Source organism: Geotrypetes seraphini, chromosome 1 (assembly GCF_902459505.1).
Source record: "Geotrypetes seraphini chromosome 1, aGeoSer1.1, whole genome shotgun sequence".
NCBI lineage: Eukaryota > Metazoa > Chordata > Amphibia > Gymnophiona > Dermophiidae > Geotrypetes > Geotrypetes seraphini.
The window spans coordinates 473,050,939-473,070,341 of record NC_047084.1 but is presented as its reverse complement, the minus strand read 5'-3'; the positions used below and the strand labels follow the sequence as shown (position 1 = coordinate 473,070,341).

Here is a 19,403-nt window from a genome sequence, read left to right as displayed (position 1 = left end):
AGTAATTCTAAAACGGCTTGACCGATTTGAACGAACCTTGGTATGCAGATCCCTCACTACCTGGGGTGATATGTTTTGGGGGTCTCGCGGCCCAACTGCACATGTGGGCGGAGCTACAAACAGAAAATCAGATTTCACCCATTCATGTCAATGGAAAAAATGTAAAAAGCTGCCATTCTCACAGTAATTCCAACTACCTGGGGTGATATGTTCCGGGGGTCTCTCGGCCCACCTGCACACGTGGACGGAGCTATAAACAGAACATCAGATTTCACCCATTCATGACAATGGGAAAAAAGTAAAAAGCTGCCATTCTCACAGTATTTCAAAAACGGCTTGACCGATTTGAACGAACCTTGGTATGCTGATCCCTCACTACCTGGGGTGATATGTTCTGGGGGTCTCGCGGCCCACCTGCACACGTGGGCGGAGCTACAAACATAACATCAGATTTCAACCATTCATGTCAATGGAAAAAATGTAAAAAGCTGCCATTCTCACAGTAATTCAAAAACGGCTTGATTTGAACGAACCTTGGTATGCAGATCCCTCACTACCTGGGGTGATATGTTCTGGGGGTCTCGCGGCCCACCTGCACACGTGGGCGGAGCTACAAACAGAAAATCAGATTTCACCCATTCATGTCAATGGAAAAAATGTAAAAAGCTGCCATTCTCACAGTAATTCCAACTACCAGGGGTGATATGTTCTGGGGGGTCTCGCTGCCCACCTGCACACGTGGGCGGAGCTACAAACATAACATCAGATTTCAACCATTCATGTCAATGGAAAAAATGTAAAAAGCTGCCATTCTCACAGTAATTCAAAAACGGCTTGACCGATTTGAACGAACCTTGGTATGCAGATCCCTCACTACCTGGGGTGATATGTTCTGGGGGTCTCGCAGCCCACCTGCACACGTGGGCGGAGCTACAAAAAGAAAATCAGATTTCACCCATTCGTGTCAATGGAAAAAATGTAAAAAGCTGCCATTCTCACAGTACATCAAAAACGGCTTGACCGATTTGAACGAAACTTGGTATGCAGATCCCTCACTACCTGGGGTGCTATGTTCTGGGGGTCTCTTCACCCAAGAATTTATATGTTCTTGCTCCTGGAGGTGAAACTAAAAATGTTGTTTATAATCACGTTTTGAGTTAGTTGTATTGTATTCATTTTGTCAAATATTTCACATTATAATTTGAATATTGTACTTTTTATTAAGCTGTAAAACAATAATTTCATTCACCACTATAAAGTATCTTTATTTGAATCCATTTACAGTGTTATTGCTATAATTAAATACCCGTGCAACGCCGGGTCATCAGCTAGTATATCTATATATATAAAATCGGAGGTATGTATGTGTGTATGTGTGTGTGTATGTGAGTATGTGCCGCGATCACGCAAAAACGGCTTGACCGATTTGAACGAAACTTGGTATGCAGATCCCTCACTACCTGGGATGATATGTTCTGGGGGTCTCGCGGCCCACCTGCACATGTGGGCGGAGCTACAAACATAAAATCAGATTTCACCCATTCATGTCAATGGAAAAAATGTAAAAAGCTGCCATTCTCACAGTAATTCTAAAACGGCTTGACCGATTTGAACGAACCTTGGTATGCAGATCCCTCACTACCTGGGGTGATATGTTTTGGGGGTCTCACGGCCCACCTGCACACGTGGGCGGAGCTACAAACAGAAAATCAGATTTCACCCATTCATGTCAATGGAAAAAATGTAAAAAGCTGCCATTCTCACAGTAATTCCAACTACCTGTGGTGATATGTTCCGGGGGTCTCTTGGCCCACCTGCACACGTGGGCGGAGCTACAAACAGAACATCAGATTTCACCCATTCATGACAATGGAAAAAAAGCAAAAAGCTGCCATTCTCACAGTAATTCAAAAACGGCTTGACCGATTTGAACGAAACTTGGTATGCAGATCCCTCAATACCTGGGGTGCTATGTTCTGGGGGTCTCACGGCCCACCTGCACACATGGGCGGAGCTACAAACAGAACATCAGATTTCACCCATTCATGTCAATGGAAAAAATGTAAAAAGCTGCCATTCTCACAGTAATTCCAAATACCTGGGGTGATATGTTCTGGGGGGTTTCGCTGCTCACCTGCACACGTGGGCGGAGCTACAAACATAACATCAGATTTCAACCATTCATGTCAATGGAAAAAATGTAAAAAGCTGCCATTCTCACAGTAATTCAAAAACGGCTTGACCGATTTGAACGGACCTTGGTATGCAGATCCCTCACTACGTGGGGTGATATGTTCTGGGGGTCTCGCGGCCCACCTGTACACGTGGGTGGAGCTACAAACAGAAAATCAGATTTCACCCATTCATGTCAATGGAAAAAATGTAAAAAGCTGCCATTCTCACAGTAATTCCAACTACCTGGGGTGATATGTTCTGGGGGTCTCGCGGCCCACCTGCACACGTGGGCGGAGTTACAAACAGAACATCAGATTTCACCCATTCATGTCAATGGAAAAAAAGTAAAAAGCTGCCATTCTCTCATTAATTCAAAAACGGCTTGACCGCTTTGAACGAAACTTGGTATGCAGATCCCTCACTACCTGGGGTGATATGTTCTGGGGGTCTCGCGGCCCACCTACACACATGGGCGGAGCTACAAACAGAAAATCTGATTTCACCCATTCATGTCAATGCAAAAAATGTAAACAGCTGCCATTCTCACAGTACATCAAAAACGGCTTGACCGATTTGAACGAAACTTGGTATGCAGATCCCTCACTACCTGGGGTGCTATGTTCTGGGGGTCTCTTCACCCAATAATTTATATGTTCTTGCTCCTGGAGGTGAAACTAAAAATGTTGTTTATAATCACGTTTTGCGTTAGTTGTATTGTATTCATTTTGTCAAATATTTCACATTATAATTTGAATATTGTACTTTTTATTAAGCTGTAAAACAATAATTTCATTCACCACTATAAAGTATCTTTATTTGAATCCATTTACAGTGTTATTGCTATAATTAAATACCCATGCAACGCCGGGTCATCAGCTAGTATATCTATACAGTGGTGCCTCACACAACGAACTTAATTCGTTCCAGGAGCAAGTTTGTTATGCGAAAAGTTCGTTATGTGAAACGCGTTTTCCCATAACAATACATGTTAAAAAAAATAATTCGTTCTGTAGCATAAAATATGCTAAGATGACATAAAAAAAGATAAATTTTTGGTTATTATTTTTATTTAGATACATCTAAAAACATAATTGTTTTTTAAAACAACACACATTTTTTAAATTTAAAGACAGACTAAGTAGAGTCTAATTTTACAGTGAGAGGGCAGAGTCTCAGCGGCAAAAACTGGGACTTAACTGTTCATTTTTTTTTTTTTTCTACCGTGTTTCCCCGATGATAAGGCAGGGCCATCAAATAAGACAGCCCCCCCTTTTTAGAAAAAAATGTAAAATAAGGCACCCCCCCGCAAATAAGCCACCCACCGATACCTGCGCTTACCCGAATCGGGTGGTACGGTGGGTGACTCCGTGTGGTCCCTGGCACCCCCGACACGATCGGGGCAAGAGGGAGCTCAAGCCCTCTTGCCCCCCCGACTCCCCGACACGATCGGGGCAAGAGGGAGCTCAAGCCCTCTTGCCCCCCCCGACTCCCCGACACGATCGGGGCAAGAGGGAGCTCAAGCCCTCTTGCCCCCCCGACTCCCCGACACGATCGGGGCAAGAGGGAGCTCAAGCCCTCTTGCCCCCCCGACTCCCCGACACGATCGGGGCAAGAGGGAGCTCAAGCCCTCTTGCCCCCCCGACTCCCCGACACGATCGGGGCAAAAGGGAGCTCAAGCCCTCTTGCCCCCCCGACTCCCCGACACGATCGGGGCAAAAGGGAGCCCAAGCCCTCTTGCCCCGCCGATTCCCCAACTCCCCGACAATATCGGGCCAGGAGGGAGCCCAAGTCCTCCTGGCCACGGCGACCCCCTAACCCCACCCTGCACCACATTACGGGCAGGCGGGATCCCAGGCCCTCCTGCCCTCGACGCAACCCCCCCCTCCCCCCAACGGCCGCCCCCCCCCCAAGAACCTCCGACCGCCCCCCCCAGCCGACCCGCGACCCCCCTGGCCGACCCCCACGACACCCCCAACCCCCTTCCCCGTACCTTTCTGTAGTTGGCCGGACAGACGGGAGCCAAACCCGCCTGTCCGGCAGGCAGCCATCGACGGAATGAGGCCGGATTGGCCCATCCGTCCCAAAGCTCCGCCTACTGGTGGGGCCTAAGGCGCCTGGGCCAATCAGAATAGGCCCGGGAGCCTTAGGTCCCTCCTGGGGGCAGGGCCTGAGGCACATGGTCGGGTTGGGCCCATGTGCCTCAGGCCCCGCCCCCAGGAGGGACCTAAGGCTCCCGAGCCTATTCTGATTGGCCCAGGCGCCTTAGGCCCCACCAGTAGGCGGAGCTTTGGGACGGATGGGCCAATCCGGCCTCATTCCGTCGTTGGCTGCCTGCCGGACAGGCGGGTTTGGCTCCCGTCTGTCCGGCCAACTACAGAAAGGTACGGGGAAGGGGGTTGGGGGTGTCGTGGGGGTCGGCCAGGGGGGTCGCGGGTCGGCTGGGGGGGCGGTCGGAGGTTCTTGGGGGGGGCGGGCGTTGGGGGGAGGGGGGGTTTGCGTCGAGGGCAGGAGGGCCTGGGATCCCTCCTGCCCGTAATGTAGTGCAGGGTGGGGTTAGGGGGTCGCCGTGGCCAGGAGGACTTGGGCTCCCTCCTGGCCCGATATTGTGTGGGGAGTTGGGGAATCGGCGGGGCAAGAGGGCTTGGGCTCCTTTTTGCCCCGATCGTGTCGGGGAGTCGGGGGGGCAAGAGGGAACCAGGCGGAGAGAGGGCAGTTAAGCGCAGTGCCTGCGCGGAAGGATGCAGCTCGGGCGACTTCGTTGTGTGAAACGAAGTTCGTTGTACGGATCAAGACATAAAGTTTGTTGTGCGCAGCGTTCGCTGTGCGAGGCGTCCGTTATGCGAGGCACCACTGTATATATAAAATCGGAGGTATGTATGTGTGTATGTATGTGTGTATGTGCCGCGATCACGCAAAAACGGCTTGACCGATTTGAACGAAACTTGGTATGCAGATCCCTCACTACCTGGGATGATATGTTCTGGGGGTCTCGCGGCCCACCTGCACACGTGGGCGGAGCTACAAACATAAAATCAGATTTCACCCATTCATGTCAATGGAAAAAATGTAAAAAGCTGCCATTCTCACAGTAATTAAAAAACGGCTTGACCGATTTGAACGAAACTTGGTATGCAGATCCCTCACTACCTGGGGTGATATATTCTGGGGGTCTCTCGGCCCACCTGCACACGTGGGCGGAGCTACAAACAGAACATCAGATTTCACCCATTCATGTCAATGGAAAAAATGTAAAAAGCTGCCATTCTCACAGTAATTCTAAAACGGCTTGACCGATTTGAACGAACCTTGGTATGCAGATCCCTCACTACCTTGGGTGATATGTTTTGGGGGTCTCGCGGCCCACCTGCACACGTGGGCGGAGCTACAAACAGAAAATCAGATTTCACCCATTCATGTCAATGGAAAAAATGTAAAAAGCTGCCATTCTCACAGTAATTCCAACTACCTGGGGTGATATGTTCTGGGGGTCTAGCGGCCCACCTGCACACGTGGGCGGAGCTACAAACAGAAAATCAGATTTCACCCATTCATGTCAATGGAAAAAAAGTAAAAAGCTGCCATTCTCTCAGTACATCAAAAACGGCTTGACCGATTTGAACGAAACTTGGTATGCAGATCCCTCACTACCTGGGGTGCTATGTTCTGGGGGTCTCTTCACCCAAGAATTTATATGTTCTTGCTCCTGGAGGTGAAACTAAAAATGTTATTTATAATCACGTTTTGCGTTAGTTGTATTGTATTCATTTTGTCAAATATTTCACATTATAATTTGAATATTGTACTTTTTATTAAGCTGTAAAACAATAATTTCATTCACCACTATAAAGTATCTTTATTTGAATCCATTTACAGTGTTATTGCTATAATTAAATACCCGTGCAACGCCGGGTCATCAGCTAGTATATATATATATATATATATATATATATATATATATATATATATATATATATACAGTCAAACCTCGGTTTGCGAGTAACCCGGTTTGCGAGTGTTTTGCGAGACGAGCAAAACATTCTCGCAAAACATGTCTCGTAAACCGAGTGTTGACTGTATATATATATATATAAATTAATTTTAAAACCGCAACACTGTCATTCTGTCGCTATTGTCGCTACAAATTTTATAGATTTGAGAACAGGGTGGGGCGCCTGTTGGCCAACTTGACTAAACCCCATCGCCCTAATCGTTATATCTCCCGCATCTTACTCCCTTCGGGTAAGGAATTAACTAATACGCCTGACATTGCGGAGGGTTTTCTACAGTACTATAGAGAATTTTATGCCTCTAGGGATAGCTGGGGAGGGCCCGAAGTAGAGGATTATTTGATGGATGCAGGGGTCCCCTGCCTATCATCTCCGGATAGATCGTTTCTGAATCGCCCCATTCAGGGTAAGGAACTGCAGGTAGCGGTACAACAGCTTAAAGGGGGAACGTCACCTGGCCCAGATGGATTTTCTCCAGAGTTTTACAAACTTCTCTTTCCCGCTGTAAGTGGACCCCTGGTGGCATATTATACTGAGGCATTGACAGGTGGATCCTTTCCCTTAGGAGCTAACCAGGCATATATTACACTAATACCTAAGCCCGGAAAAATAGAAACAGACATCGAATCCTATTGACCCATCTCATTAATTAACGTGGATATAAAACTATTAGATAAAATACTGGCTAATCGCCTATCTACTCTGTTACCGAAACTAATATTGCCCGAACAGGTGGGTTTTGTACAAAATCGCCACTCAGTACTTAATGTTCGCAGACTGCTTACTGCATTACAGCGTACTAGGGACTCTGGTGCTCCTGGGATACTGGTGGGCCTAGATGCAGCTAAGGCTTTTGATCAGGTCGATTGGACCTACTTATTTAATATGCTGACTTATATGGGTTTTACAGGGTGGTTTCTTGATATGCTACACTTGCTCTATAAGGATCCCACTGCTTGTATCTTGGTCAATGGTACCCGTTCTCCCGTATTCCAGATAGCGCGGGGAACACCCCCAGGGCAGTCCGCTTTCTCCACTGCTTTTCTTACTGTATTTGGACCACTTTTTGCGGACTATACTGCGTGATGATACATTACAGGGCATGCTGGAGGGGGATTCTCAATTATGAGTATTGGCATACGCTGATGATTTATTATTAACCTTAGGAACCCCTATGACCTCTCTTCCCAGAGCGTTAGAACTGTTAGATGAATTTAGTATGTACTCAGGTATGCTGTTGAATAAATCAAAATCAATGGTGTTGCCCCTGACTCCGGAGGTGCAGACACAGTGGAGGGGTACATTTCCACTAGTGTGGGCGCAGGATCATATCACCTATTTGGGTATTGTAATCTCAGCTAACCCGTCTCAATTGTACACCCTTAACATAGACCCCCCTGGTTCTCAAAACGACTCAAAAACTGGAGAATTGGAGGGTCTATCCACTATCTTTACAGGGTAAAATAGCACTGTATAATATGATGCCTGTGCCTCAGTGGCTATATATATTTCAAATGATTACAGTATTACTTTCTGCTCGCCATGACAAGTTGATTGGAAAGTGTTTACAAAACTTCTTGTGGAATGGGAAAAGGGCTCGCTTGTCTTTGTCTCATTTGGCACGCCCTCGGGACAGGGGAGGCTTTGGACTCCGCAATCTTCAGTTGCTGTCTCGGGCGTGTCAGATGAGGCACTTGAATGACTGGTTTAGGGGCACTGAACATTTTTCGGCCACCAAAATGAACTGTTACTTTGTGAACCTTACCACTTTAGTTATTTGCTTCATGCTTCTCATCTGCCCCGGAAAACTTCTTCAGCCCGAGATCTTTTTCTACTGCCATTGCGACATCTCTGGAAATTGCTGTGTCAGCAACTCAGGATCCCGTATCAGGTGACTCCTTACTTGCCTTTGAGGAGTAACGGTGCATTCACAGTGGGACTGGCCCCGACGTCCACCGGGGTGTGGAGTTCGCGTTCTAACCAATATATCTTCCAATTGGTCCATTCAACAGGATCTTTAAAAACGTTTGCGGAGCTACAAAGTGACAATGGCTGGAGGCAAACAAATTGGTTTTCCTACCTTCAACTCTCTTCATATGTGGCCTCATTGCCAAGAGTATCCCTCACTGACAGCAGAATGGAGATCCTCTCGGAAGCATTGAGCTTATCAGCGCAGGTGCAAATTCCCCTGCGATTCCATCATCGCCATCTACAGGAACAATTGGGGGAACCATCTTATGAATCTATTGCTATGCGCTGGACTCAGGATCTCCCTTGTATAGTGACCGCCTCCATGATTCGCAGGGGGACTTTACGGTCAGCCCGGGTGACCAAAAGCATCCTTTTGTTTGAACTTAATTACAAATTTCTACATCGGTTATATAGGTCTACCTCATATCAATTTCGGGCAAAAATGTGTCAGTCTGATCGGTGTCTTAAATGTCAGCAATCCTCATCCACTTTGGGTCACCAGTTTTGGTCTTGTGTTCGGATTGCAGACTTTTGGCATCAGCTCAATGTACATATTCAGACAATGTGGAATTACAACTTTCTACTGGACCCTGTGATGCTGTTTACGTTGGAACATGTTCCTCGGTCTGCACCGAAGGGATTTCGCAGTTTTCTGTCTAGAGCGGTGCTACTGGAGAAGAAAGCGATTTTGCTGTGCTGGATTACAACAGACTCACCGACACTTTCACGCTGGAGAACATTGATGATTCACCAAGCTTCTATGGAGAGGCTTGGCCTTCCCTCACTGGATTCTGCTCAGGGAAGGGTATTTTGCCTTTGGGAAACTTTAACGCCTAGAGCACGCAGCCATTTATTGAATGCCTAAATAAGTTGAGCTGGGTCTGCACTGGACTGGACTATGTGTTTTCTACTGGTTTATATTGTTTGGAGTTGGGAATAGGGGTGGGCTGGGGAGGAGGGGGGACAGGTCTGGGACAAGGTGAAGTGGGGCTGTGTTTTGGTATCTTTTCTTCTTTGTTGTACACCTTGCATTTTGTGTCAAGAAATCAATAAAATATATTTGGGAAAAAAAAAAAATGCTTCCAGATAAATTTGACTAATCTTAACATGCTAATGTAATTTGAAAGTTTTTTTGTAATATCGCTGTCGGTATACAGTCTCTTCCTCTGTAAACAGCTCTGAACTGCTTGTGGTATTGCAGTATATAAAAATAAAGTTGTTATTATTATTGTATGGCTTCTTATCAGTTCTTAATGAACTTGCACTTGCAGAACATTGTGAATAGTATGGAGTTTACTGATGTTGTCTTCTGTCAGCTAGTATGCAAAGAGTGGGAATGAGAAAAATACATGGTCAAGGTTACCTATAATATTTTTGATATGATATTCCGAGCCACCTCAGTGGAGATTGGAATCTGTATATTCACCTGTCTATGGACCTCAGACCTCCATTCGGATGTGCAAGAGAAGCTGGCAGGCATTCAGTGCCATGGAGATAACCTTTTGGTGAAGAGGTGCAAGAGCCCACTGACTATCAAGAAACATTCAGATATGATCAAGTTATTATCTAGGCCAGGGCTGCCCAAGTCCAGTCCTCGAGATCTACTAGCAGGCCAGGTTTTCAGGATATCCACAATGAATATGCATGAGAGAGAGATCTGCATACCAAGAAGGCAATGCAGGCAAATCTCTCTCATGCATATTCATTGTGGATATCCTGAAAACCTGGCCTGCCAGTAGATCTCGAGGACCGGACTTGGGCAGCCCTGATCTAGGCCACTCCCAGCTTGGCCTTTTCACTCAGGAGAAATTTTAGCGGAGGGCAACAGAGATCTTACTACTTTCAAAGCCTCTTCTCAGACAACTTGGGACTTCACTGATGCCAGACAGCAGAGAATGTAGAAACTCCAACCAAAACAAAGGGTGAGCTTTTGACTGGCTCCAGGAGAACATAGCCTTAATTTCAATAACTATCCCAGACAACCTGTTGGGAGGAGAGAAGCTGAATTTTTTCTGGACAAGGTAGCCCCTTATATCCTCAAATCAGTGGGTTCTAAAACTAGTCCAGACAGTCTGAAAGAACTCTAAATTGTCAAGATAAGCTCTCGGTATCAGGAATTGCTTACCAATGACCTCTTCCCTCCTACATGTCAGCGCAGTTGATCCCATTCCATCAGAGGTTAAAGCAAAAGGATTGTATTTCAAGTACATATTGATCCAGTCATGGTACATGGGCTTGTCATGCCACTGGGGCTTGCACACATCTGAGAAGCTGAAAGCTATTCTGTTGGTAGTTTCACTTCAAGCAGGGCCTCCCAAGGCAGACAGGTTTCAGTGGAAATGTCAGACTAATGATGCAGCAAATGGACAGTGTTGGAAGAGGAGGATCACGTTTTATGCAACAATAGCGACATCAAATTTATACAGCACAGAAGAAAGACCCAGCGATCTACTTCTATATTTTGCCAAGAAAATGTGATGATATTTCTTTTTAGATCTGTAATTCATCAAGTCACTAGGACTCAAACATGAGTCAATGGCATCTAACTAACATATTGATCACAAAGAAGATGAGGGGATTTCTTCTTATTCTTGACCTTGAGGGGTCTGAACAAATATCTGACCAAGCAAAAGTTCAGAATGGTTTCTTTAGGGACCCTGTTTCTTTTGATTCAGAAAGGAGATTGGTTATGTTCTGTGGAGTTGAAAGATGTCTATGCCCACATACTATGCAAGTGACAGGAAGTATCAAAGATTTTGAGCAGGAAAAAACCACTTCCCAGGAAATGAAAGATTCTAAACAAATAACTGAAACACTGGTGAGAGATAATATCAATTTAAGGAGAAAATTGGAGTCTCTAGAAAACTTTTCCCGTAATAATAATCTTAGATTAATTAATTTTTCCAGGGTTGCGGAGGTAACTCCTAGAGACATGTTAAAACGTTACTTAAAGGAAGTCCTAGAAATTACTGAGGAACTATTACCGCCATTCACTCGAGTGTACTATTTACCTATTAAAAGGGAAGAAAAATAAAGGAAGATGGTCAACAGTCGCTTAATATTTCTACGATCTTGGAGCTATTGGATCGGGAGGTAGCAATGCCCGCAACACTTTTGCTTACAGTTGCCTTAGCACCTGATAAGAACTGGTTACTGAGACTGTTCTTTAAAAACAAACAGAAAGAATTGCTTGGGTATAAGATACAAATGTTCCCAGATCTGTCACGAGATACACAAAAACGTCGATGTGAATTTTTGTTCTTAAAGCCAGGAGTTATTGCTTTTGGGGCGACCTTTTTTTCTTCGTCACCCATGTAAATGTGTGATAATCTATCAAACGCAAAAATATGTATTCTTTTATCCTAGCCAACTTACAACCTTCTTGTCAATGGCTTCTCTGAAACAAGAGAGGGAATTTGAATACTCTTTGATTGTTGATCACCTTTCTCAGCCTATACAATCTTTAGTCTTCATTTTTTTATTTTCTAATATTATATTGTATATTCTCGCTGATGCTACATCTTGGTTTCTTTATTTAGAGGACTTGAGTTAAAGTTAAGCTATATATACATTTTCTTATTAAGATAGCAGATAATCTGTTTAGTATTGTATTTTGCATTATATTTACTTTTGGCTTGACTTTACCTTTCTTTACAAATGGATACTTGATATGTCATTGAAAAATGAAATAAAATAAAAAATAAATCATGTTTGTCTATGTGTTCCACAATTTTATTTTTTATAATTGTTTTCACCATTTTACCCAGCACTGAAGTCAGGCTTACTGGTCTGTAATTTCCCGGATCTCCCCTGGAACCCTTTTTAAAAATTGACGTAACATTGATTACCCTCCAATCTTCAAGTAGTACAGACAATTTTAGCGACAGGTTAAAGATCACTAACAGCAGGTCAGCAATTTCATGTTTGAGTTCTTTTAGTACCCTGGGATGTATACCATCCAGTCCAGCTGATTTATCACTTTTTAACTTGTCAATTTGTCTCAGTACATCTTTCCAGATTCACCAAGATTTCATTCAGTTCCTCCACATCATCACCCTTGAAAATCATTTCCAGTTCAGGTAGATCTCTTACCTCTTCTTCCGTAAAGACCGAAGCAAAGAATTCATTCAGTCTCTCCACTATGGCCTTATCCTCCCTGAGCACCCCTTTTGCTCCTTGATCAGTCAGTGATCTCACAGATTCCCAGATCTTTTGAGAGTGGTATCCCCTCAATAAATTTTGCCTCTCACATCAACAAGAAGGCCCCTTAGTTCTGCTTCAGACTAGGCTCACATGACAGGCTAGTCTTGGATGCCTCTCTCTTCCATTGGAAGAAGAGTATTCTGTATGGTTATTCTTCTACATCTCTCATATTGAAAACTTCCTTGAAATTCAGGCAAGCTTGAGGAACTACAATTCTAATCTCATGCTGTTTCTCATAGACATGAATCCCTTACTTTGACATCTGTTCTCTAAAGCCCAGAATCCACCATTAGATGCACATGTGAACATAGTATTCATTGCATAGACCCGCAATGCTGTCATATGGAAGAAGTACTTTCAGTATGCTTCATCAGTCTCTAATAGGTTGAGGATTTCCACTTGTTTGATGCTATGCAAGTACTGCATTCTGTAGATTTGAGAGGATAATATGTAAAACTGGAGTATAGTATTTACACCATTAGGAAAGATGCTGATTGGTATTTTGTTTGTTTGTTTTTTGTCTTTCTTCACAGGAGGATTATGACAAATACGGAATTCGAATTAGAGTAAAATTCCGCAGTAGCGCCCAGCTGCAAGAGTTAACACCACACCATCAGAGTGGAGGAGAGCGCAGTGTTTCAACGATGCTGTACCTGATGGCTCTGCAGGAACTCAACAGATGCCCTTTCAGAGTGGTAGATGAAATAAACCAGGTGACATATTAACTCTAAGGATCAAATTACATATGTCTTAGGTTGCACTGTTAGTTCAAAAGTTGATATGTTACACACAGAGATTATTAACACTATGAAAATCAGGATCCTGACTCCCTTCCTTCTCCCACTAAATATAGAAGCCTTAGTCTCAAAGTAAGCAGTAATTTAGGTTGATAGTAATATGTAAAATTCTTATGTTTCATTCTGGGTGAAAGTCAAAATGTTCCACAGTTTGCAAGCCCGTTTTCAAAGAGAGACCCTATTTGGGGTTTCTCTTTGAAAATGTGGCCAACCATTTGAACATGGCTTCTGTTTCAGCATGTATATTTAATAAGATTAAGAAACAAGTAAGTAATTTCAGCATGGATAATAACAGTGGTGTAAGTCGCTCTTTTTAAATGTTTTGTTATTTATCTCAAGGGAATGGATCCTGTCAATGAAAGGAGAGTTTTTGAGATGGTTGTGAAAACTGCTTGCAAGGAAAACACATCTCAGTATTTCCTTATTACACCAAAGGTATGTCATAGTTTATGTGAGAAACGACGAGCCCCCACTAGAAGCACTCAGGACAGATTCTGATGTGAAACAGCAATTTGTTTATTTTACTCTCTTGCAAGAAAGGGTGTCATACACACACAGTAGGTACACAAAGCTGACTATGGTTATGCATTATATAGTTAGTTCTCACATTTCTGGTCCCTCCTGTCCACGTGCCCATTGGTCAGGGTAAAGGTAGCTCACATTTTCAGAAAACCTATCAACTGCAACTTGCTGTACTTCTATTATCCCTGCCACTACTCTCACTCTTCCCCTCCTCTAAGCGACCCTAACTTTATTTACTTTCACCCATATATGGTCTATCTACATGCACAATCCTCTCTACGTGCTCAGCCCCTCAGTTACATACTCATGTCCTTCAATTAGCCACTGTCCATTATTCTATAGTTGCTGAAACAGCATGTCCCGCAGTAGCTTGAGACAATGTGTTCCCAGATAGTTGCAAACAATGTCTTAAGAATGTCTCATCTCCCTCCCCTTCCTTCCCAGGCAGTTTGTCAGTTCTTTCTCCACCTTCTTCCCCCTACTGTTCCTGCATACCTCTGCAGCATGCAACAATTAACACCAGAATATACAAAAAGTATTATAAAAATACTGTTTCTTAAAAGTTCTCTTTTCACACTTCTCACAGTTTAGTTTATTGATTTGATATAATGCTTTCCATTATACAGTGGTACCTTGGATTACGAGCATAATCCGTTCCACGAGCATGCTCGTAATCCAAAATGCTCGTTTATCAAAGCAAGTTTCCACATAGGAAATAATGGAAACTCGCTTTGATACGATCCCCCCATCCCCTCCCGAGGCCAGCAGCGCTGCTCCCTCCCCCCACTCGCAAACCCCCCTCCCTCCGCACGAACCGGCCCCCCCGCCCGAACAACTTAAACTTACCCCCCCCCGGTCTGGCACCGGCACACAGGCACAGATCGTGCCGGTGCCTAGAAGATCTTCCAGCTTCTGCCTGCCTTGAGCATGCATCTGCGCATGCTCAAGGACTTCTAATTCTCCCTCTCGCCGAGAATCTCTGCATGCCAGTGCCAGACGGGGGTGGGGGGGTAAGTTAAAGTTGTTCGGGCGGGGGGGGGCGGTTTGAGCGAGGGGGCCTTTGCGAGCGGGGGGGAGCGATGCCGGTTATCGAGGGGGGGTGCTTGCAAATCGAGTCAACACTCGGTTTGCGAGTCAAAAGTTTGCTGAGTGTTTTGCTCGTCTTGCAAAACACTCGCAAACCGGGTTACTCGCAAACCGAGGTTTGACTGTATATGTAGCCCTGTTTTGTGAACCTTTTACTCGGCTTACTGGGATAAAGGCACTGTTCCATAAGCTACATAGGGAAGACTTGGTATGGGTCCCGTTGTTATACAGACACTGCAGACTTTGAAGTGGATTTCCTAAATAAAGCCTGTACTAGGAAAATAAATTCTTTAAGTCCAAAATACATTCTCTTACAAATAACAGCAAAATTAAATACATTCTCTTACAAATAACAGCAAAATTGGAATTTGTGCAATGCATTGGAATATGATTTTTTTTCTTCTGCCTATTTCCCCTCTATGGGCAAGCCCTCTTCTCTCCTAGATTCTTCAGTTTTGATTACTTTTCCACCTCTCGTTCTCTCTGGGTTCCAAGTTCAGCACTTGATGGGTATTGCTCATATTTTCCTTTCAGACTGTATCATGAACACTTGCGTATTGAAGAACTGAACTCATGCACCTCTCACAGCCCCTCATGAAACTGATTCACTATGGACATGGGATCCAGCATAAGTTCTTCCCTTCTGGCTCCATGTCCAGCAAATGGCTTCCCAGAACACAGGTTCCAATTCCTGGAGCAGAGAGATTTCATATTAAGCTCCTCATGTCCTTAATTCTCATATCCTCATATCATAACAAGCTGCTACCACTTATACCCTTTCCCGCCCACACAAAAAATTGACAGGTTTTTTTTTTTCTTTTTAATTACACATGACACTACTACATAAGAGAGCAAAGCACATTTCTGTAGTGAGCCTACAATACCCACAACAGGTTTGATGCTTAGCACTAGCACCCTTATCTTCAGGTAATCGGACTCTGCCCTAAAGACATGAAAAGGTTATACAGTCATGTGAAAAAATTAGGACACCCCATGAAATATTCATTTCTTTCTTAAGAAATGTTCACATATCGATGTCAAATCTCTTTTTTTATTTATCTCTGGAAAAGAAAATGATGTAATTGCAGGTAAACAACAAAAATTTTCCTTGATTTACTCATGAAACAAAAGATATCCACAAAAATGTATATTCTAACTGAGGAATAAATTAGGACACCCCCACATATCCTCCCTCTTAAAATGGCATAAATCACACACAGGTGTATCACATCAGGTGCACATGATTAGAACATTGTTACTTAGCATTTTGAAGGAGGCTTGCCCTACTTAAACACCAGACATTTAGTTTGGTGTGCTCATGACTGCTGCAGTGAGAGTGAACACCATGGTGAGATCAAAAGAGCTGGCTGAGGCCTTGAGAAAGAAGATTTTTAGCAACTTATAAGTCTGGTAAGGGATTTAAAAAGATCTCGAAATAATTTGACATTAGCCATTCCATGGTCTGGAAAATAGTGTACAAGTGGAAGACTTTCCAAACAACTGCCAACATGCCCAGGACTGGCCATCCAAGCAAATTGACCCCCAGAGCAGATCACAAGATGCTAAAAGAAGTCTCCAAAAACCCTAAAATGTCATCACAGACCTACAGCAGGCTCTTGCTACTGTTGATGTGAAAGTGCATTCCTCTACAATCAATTCTGATTCACCATGGACATGGGATCTTGGACAAGTCCTTCCCTTGATCACAATATAAGTAAAGCAGAACTTTTGTAGTGCAGTGAAGTAGAAGGTAGATACTGTAATATCCTCTTCTATCTTTTGTTTTCTTGACCCTAGCAAACTCTGTCTCCACCCACCTACCCCCAAGTTTCCCTGTCCTCTCAGGGTCTCTGGACTTAAGGATCAATTCCTAGTATTTGATTGCCTTCATTTTATTGATTTGTTCATCGCTTAGAATTTGGAATAAGCGATTAATCAAATTTTATAAGAAACTTGAAACTTCTCTCATCCACCTCTTCCTCTATAGAATCCTATGGAGTCAGCACCAGATGGATAGCTGCTCCTGTTCTCTTTCTTTCAGTTTGAATCATAAACACTTTAACTTTTCAGAAATTAAATCATGAACCACTTGCCTCTGCAGTGTGTTCTTCATCCCAAGATTCTGATTCACCAAAGACATGGGATCCAGGACAGACCCTTTTCTTTTTGACTTCTTGTTAATGTTTCTGTTCATTGGTAACATCTATGGCCTGAATAAACATCACTTTCCCACTAACAAGAAGTTCAGCCTCCAAAGTTTTTCTAGTGGTAAAAACTTTAGTCAAAAGAATAATAATGTAACAGATGAATTAATATGAATCAGAATAAACTACAGGCTTATATTTGAACTAACTAATACACTAGGTGAAACGGGACTTTTGTCTGTTGCCGTTGTGGTACGGCTATTCTCTGATAGAAAAGCAGGGTAATGCAGCCCCACTTGAAGGTGAAGTCCCTGGACTGAGCCTGTGCCGTGGAATTCTCCCCTAGTACAGTAGGATTTTTTTTTTTTAACCTACTGGGCATGTGCAGCCACCTTGCCTATGGAGCTCCACCCCCGAGTTTGACAGTTCTTTGTTCCTTCCAGCTTAAGCAGGTTGTTCTCTCCCCTTTGCCTTCCCTGACTGAAAACAAGACTAACAACTGAAAACATCGAACTCAAAATTACATTAAACAACTAAGTGGTTCTTTTATTTTCCTGATGTATATCTTTATCCTTTACCTTTCTTTTAGAATTGTATGATAAAAATTTGATTAAAAAAAAAAAGAAGTGAGAGCGGAGGGAACAGGACTTTTGAATGGTACCATTTGGGTGTCCAAAATTTCTGTGCCCCAAAATCTTGCGTCAAAAACTCCTGCACCTTAACAGTGGTGCTGTGATAGATCCACTAAAATGGCAGATCCAAAAGCTCCCATATACAGTAGGGAGGCATTAATTAGGATGAATTGTACAAGCTCTCTTGTATATGGGTTTTTGATGGGTTGGGGTTTTTTTTTGTCTTTATCCTAGCTTCTACAGAATCTTACATATGGTGACAAAATGACAATATTGTTTGTATACAATGGATCCTACATGCTAGAGCCATCCAAATGGAACTTAAAGGCTTTCCATAGACGGCGGCGAAGAGTTGAACATATGGACCAAGGAAGAAACTAGTTAGATTTATGGAGATAAATGCTAGATGTTTTAGAAACTGTAATTTGACTATTGCTGGCAATGTTTTCTTAGGTTTCTTTTAGCACTCAAAGGTAATTTTTTTTTTTAGTTTTGTTACTGAAATCTCTATAGCCCTTGGCTCTTTCATGTTTTTGTTACAGGCATATGTTGCATAAACATGATAGTAAAAAAAGACCCTGGGGAAAAATATAAATTTGTGTTCTTTGAAAAATCTTACCTAGGAGACCAATAAAATTAATAACTTTCTTTCTGTATTGTAATCCACATATGCAGTTGACATCTCAACCAGTAACAACAAAATGTATACTACAAACCACCCAAACACATCAGCTGTGCCTTCCAGAGGTTCAGCAAATGCATACACAAGGGGCGCATACAGTCCTCAGATTATTTCTTCTTTGGAATTGGATTTTTAATTGGAATTTGCTAATCATGCATACTAACAAACTTGTCTGAAAGAATCTTGATGTTTAATTTCGTACTCGCTTCTAGTGTTGTAAGTATATGAAAACTAATAAGCAACAGAGCAAAACTATTTCTGTGACATGATTTATGAACAGTTGGTGATTAAGATATGCTCTCTTCCTACCTAGCAAGTTTTATATGAAAAACAAAAATCAATTTTAGAAGTAGTAGTGGTCTGGCTCATTGCCAATACCACATACGGTCATGAGGTATATGAGTTCTGTTCCCCACATCATTTTATGTTCCTCTAGCTCGCTGGAAATGTGCAGAGGCAATATTCCTAGCTTCTCTGAAGAATCTTTGCTGTTGCACAGTAGTTATACCTACTGGCCAAATTAGAAGGAGCTTTGGTCTTTGACCACTAACCAAGGCCATTTATTGCAGTGACTGGGTTAGGTGGTAGCTTATAAACTAGGACAAAATCCCTAGGCAATTGTAAATGAAAATTCATGGGGCCAGAGCCCTATAAAAGGGTTGGTTCCAATTTTATTGGAAGCCCAAAGAAACAAAAGGAAATAGCTGACCAAAGCAATTTGTACATATTAGTATAAAAAGGTTCAAATATGGATTTTAAGTGGCTATTTCAATTCCACTCCCCTCCTCCCCAATTATGCAGTACACTTCCCCCTCCCCATTCACGGTTTCCACACTCACGGTTTCACATATTCACAATTTTTTTTTATGTGGGGGGGAAACCCCATAGTTTACCACGTTCCCGCCTCTCTCCAGCCTTCCTCCTGGCATCCCGGCCTTACCTGGTGGTCTAGCAGGCTCTCGGGGCAGGAGCGAGAAATGGCTGCCGTGAGCTCCCGCCGTAGTCTCGAGAGACTACGGGAACTCACGGCAGTCATTTCCTATTGGCGATCTGCATGGGGGCAGGAGCGTAGGAAAATCGCTCCTGCCCTGAAAGCCTGCTAGACCACCAGGTAAGGCCGGGATGCCGGGGGGAAGGCAGGAGGGAGGCGGGGGTGGGTCAGAGCCGGACAAGAAGATATTCGT

The 19,403-nt window shown here is 43.6% G+C and overlaps 1 protein-coding gene across 1 annotated transcript in view; it reads left to right on the top strand.

Annotated features, from left to right (window-relative positions):
• SMC5 (structural maintenance of chromosomes 5) overlaps nt 1–19,118 on the top strand; it is a 210,377-nt gene extending 191,259 nt beyond the window's left edge. Inside the window, exons 22-24 of the mRNA XM_033924682.1 lie at nt 12,890–13,069; nt 13,493–13,588; nt 17,772–19,118. Of these exons, the coding sequence (XP_033780573.1) occupies nt 12,890–13,069; nt 13,493–13,588; nt 17,772–17,918 (423 nt within the window). The 3' untranslated portion in view covers nt 17,919–19,118. The remainder of the gene's footprint in view (nt 1–12,889; nt 13,070–13,492; nt 13,589–17,771) is intronic.
• The last annotated feature ends 285 nt before the right edge of the window (nt 19,119–19,403 follow it).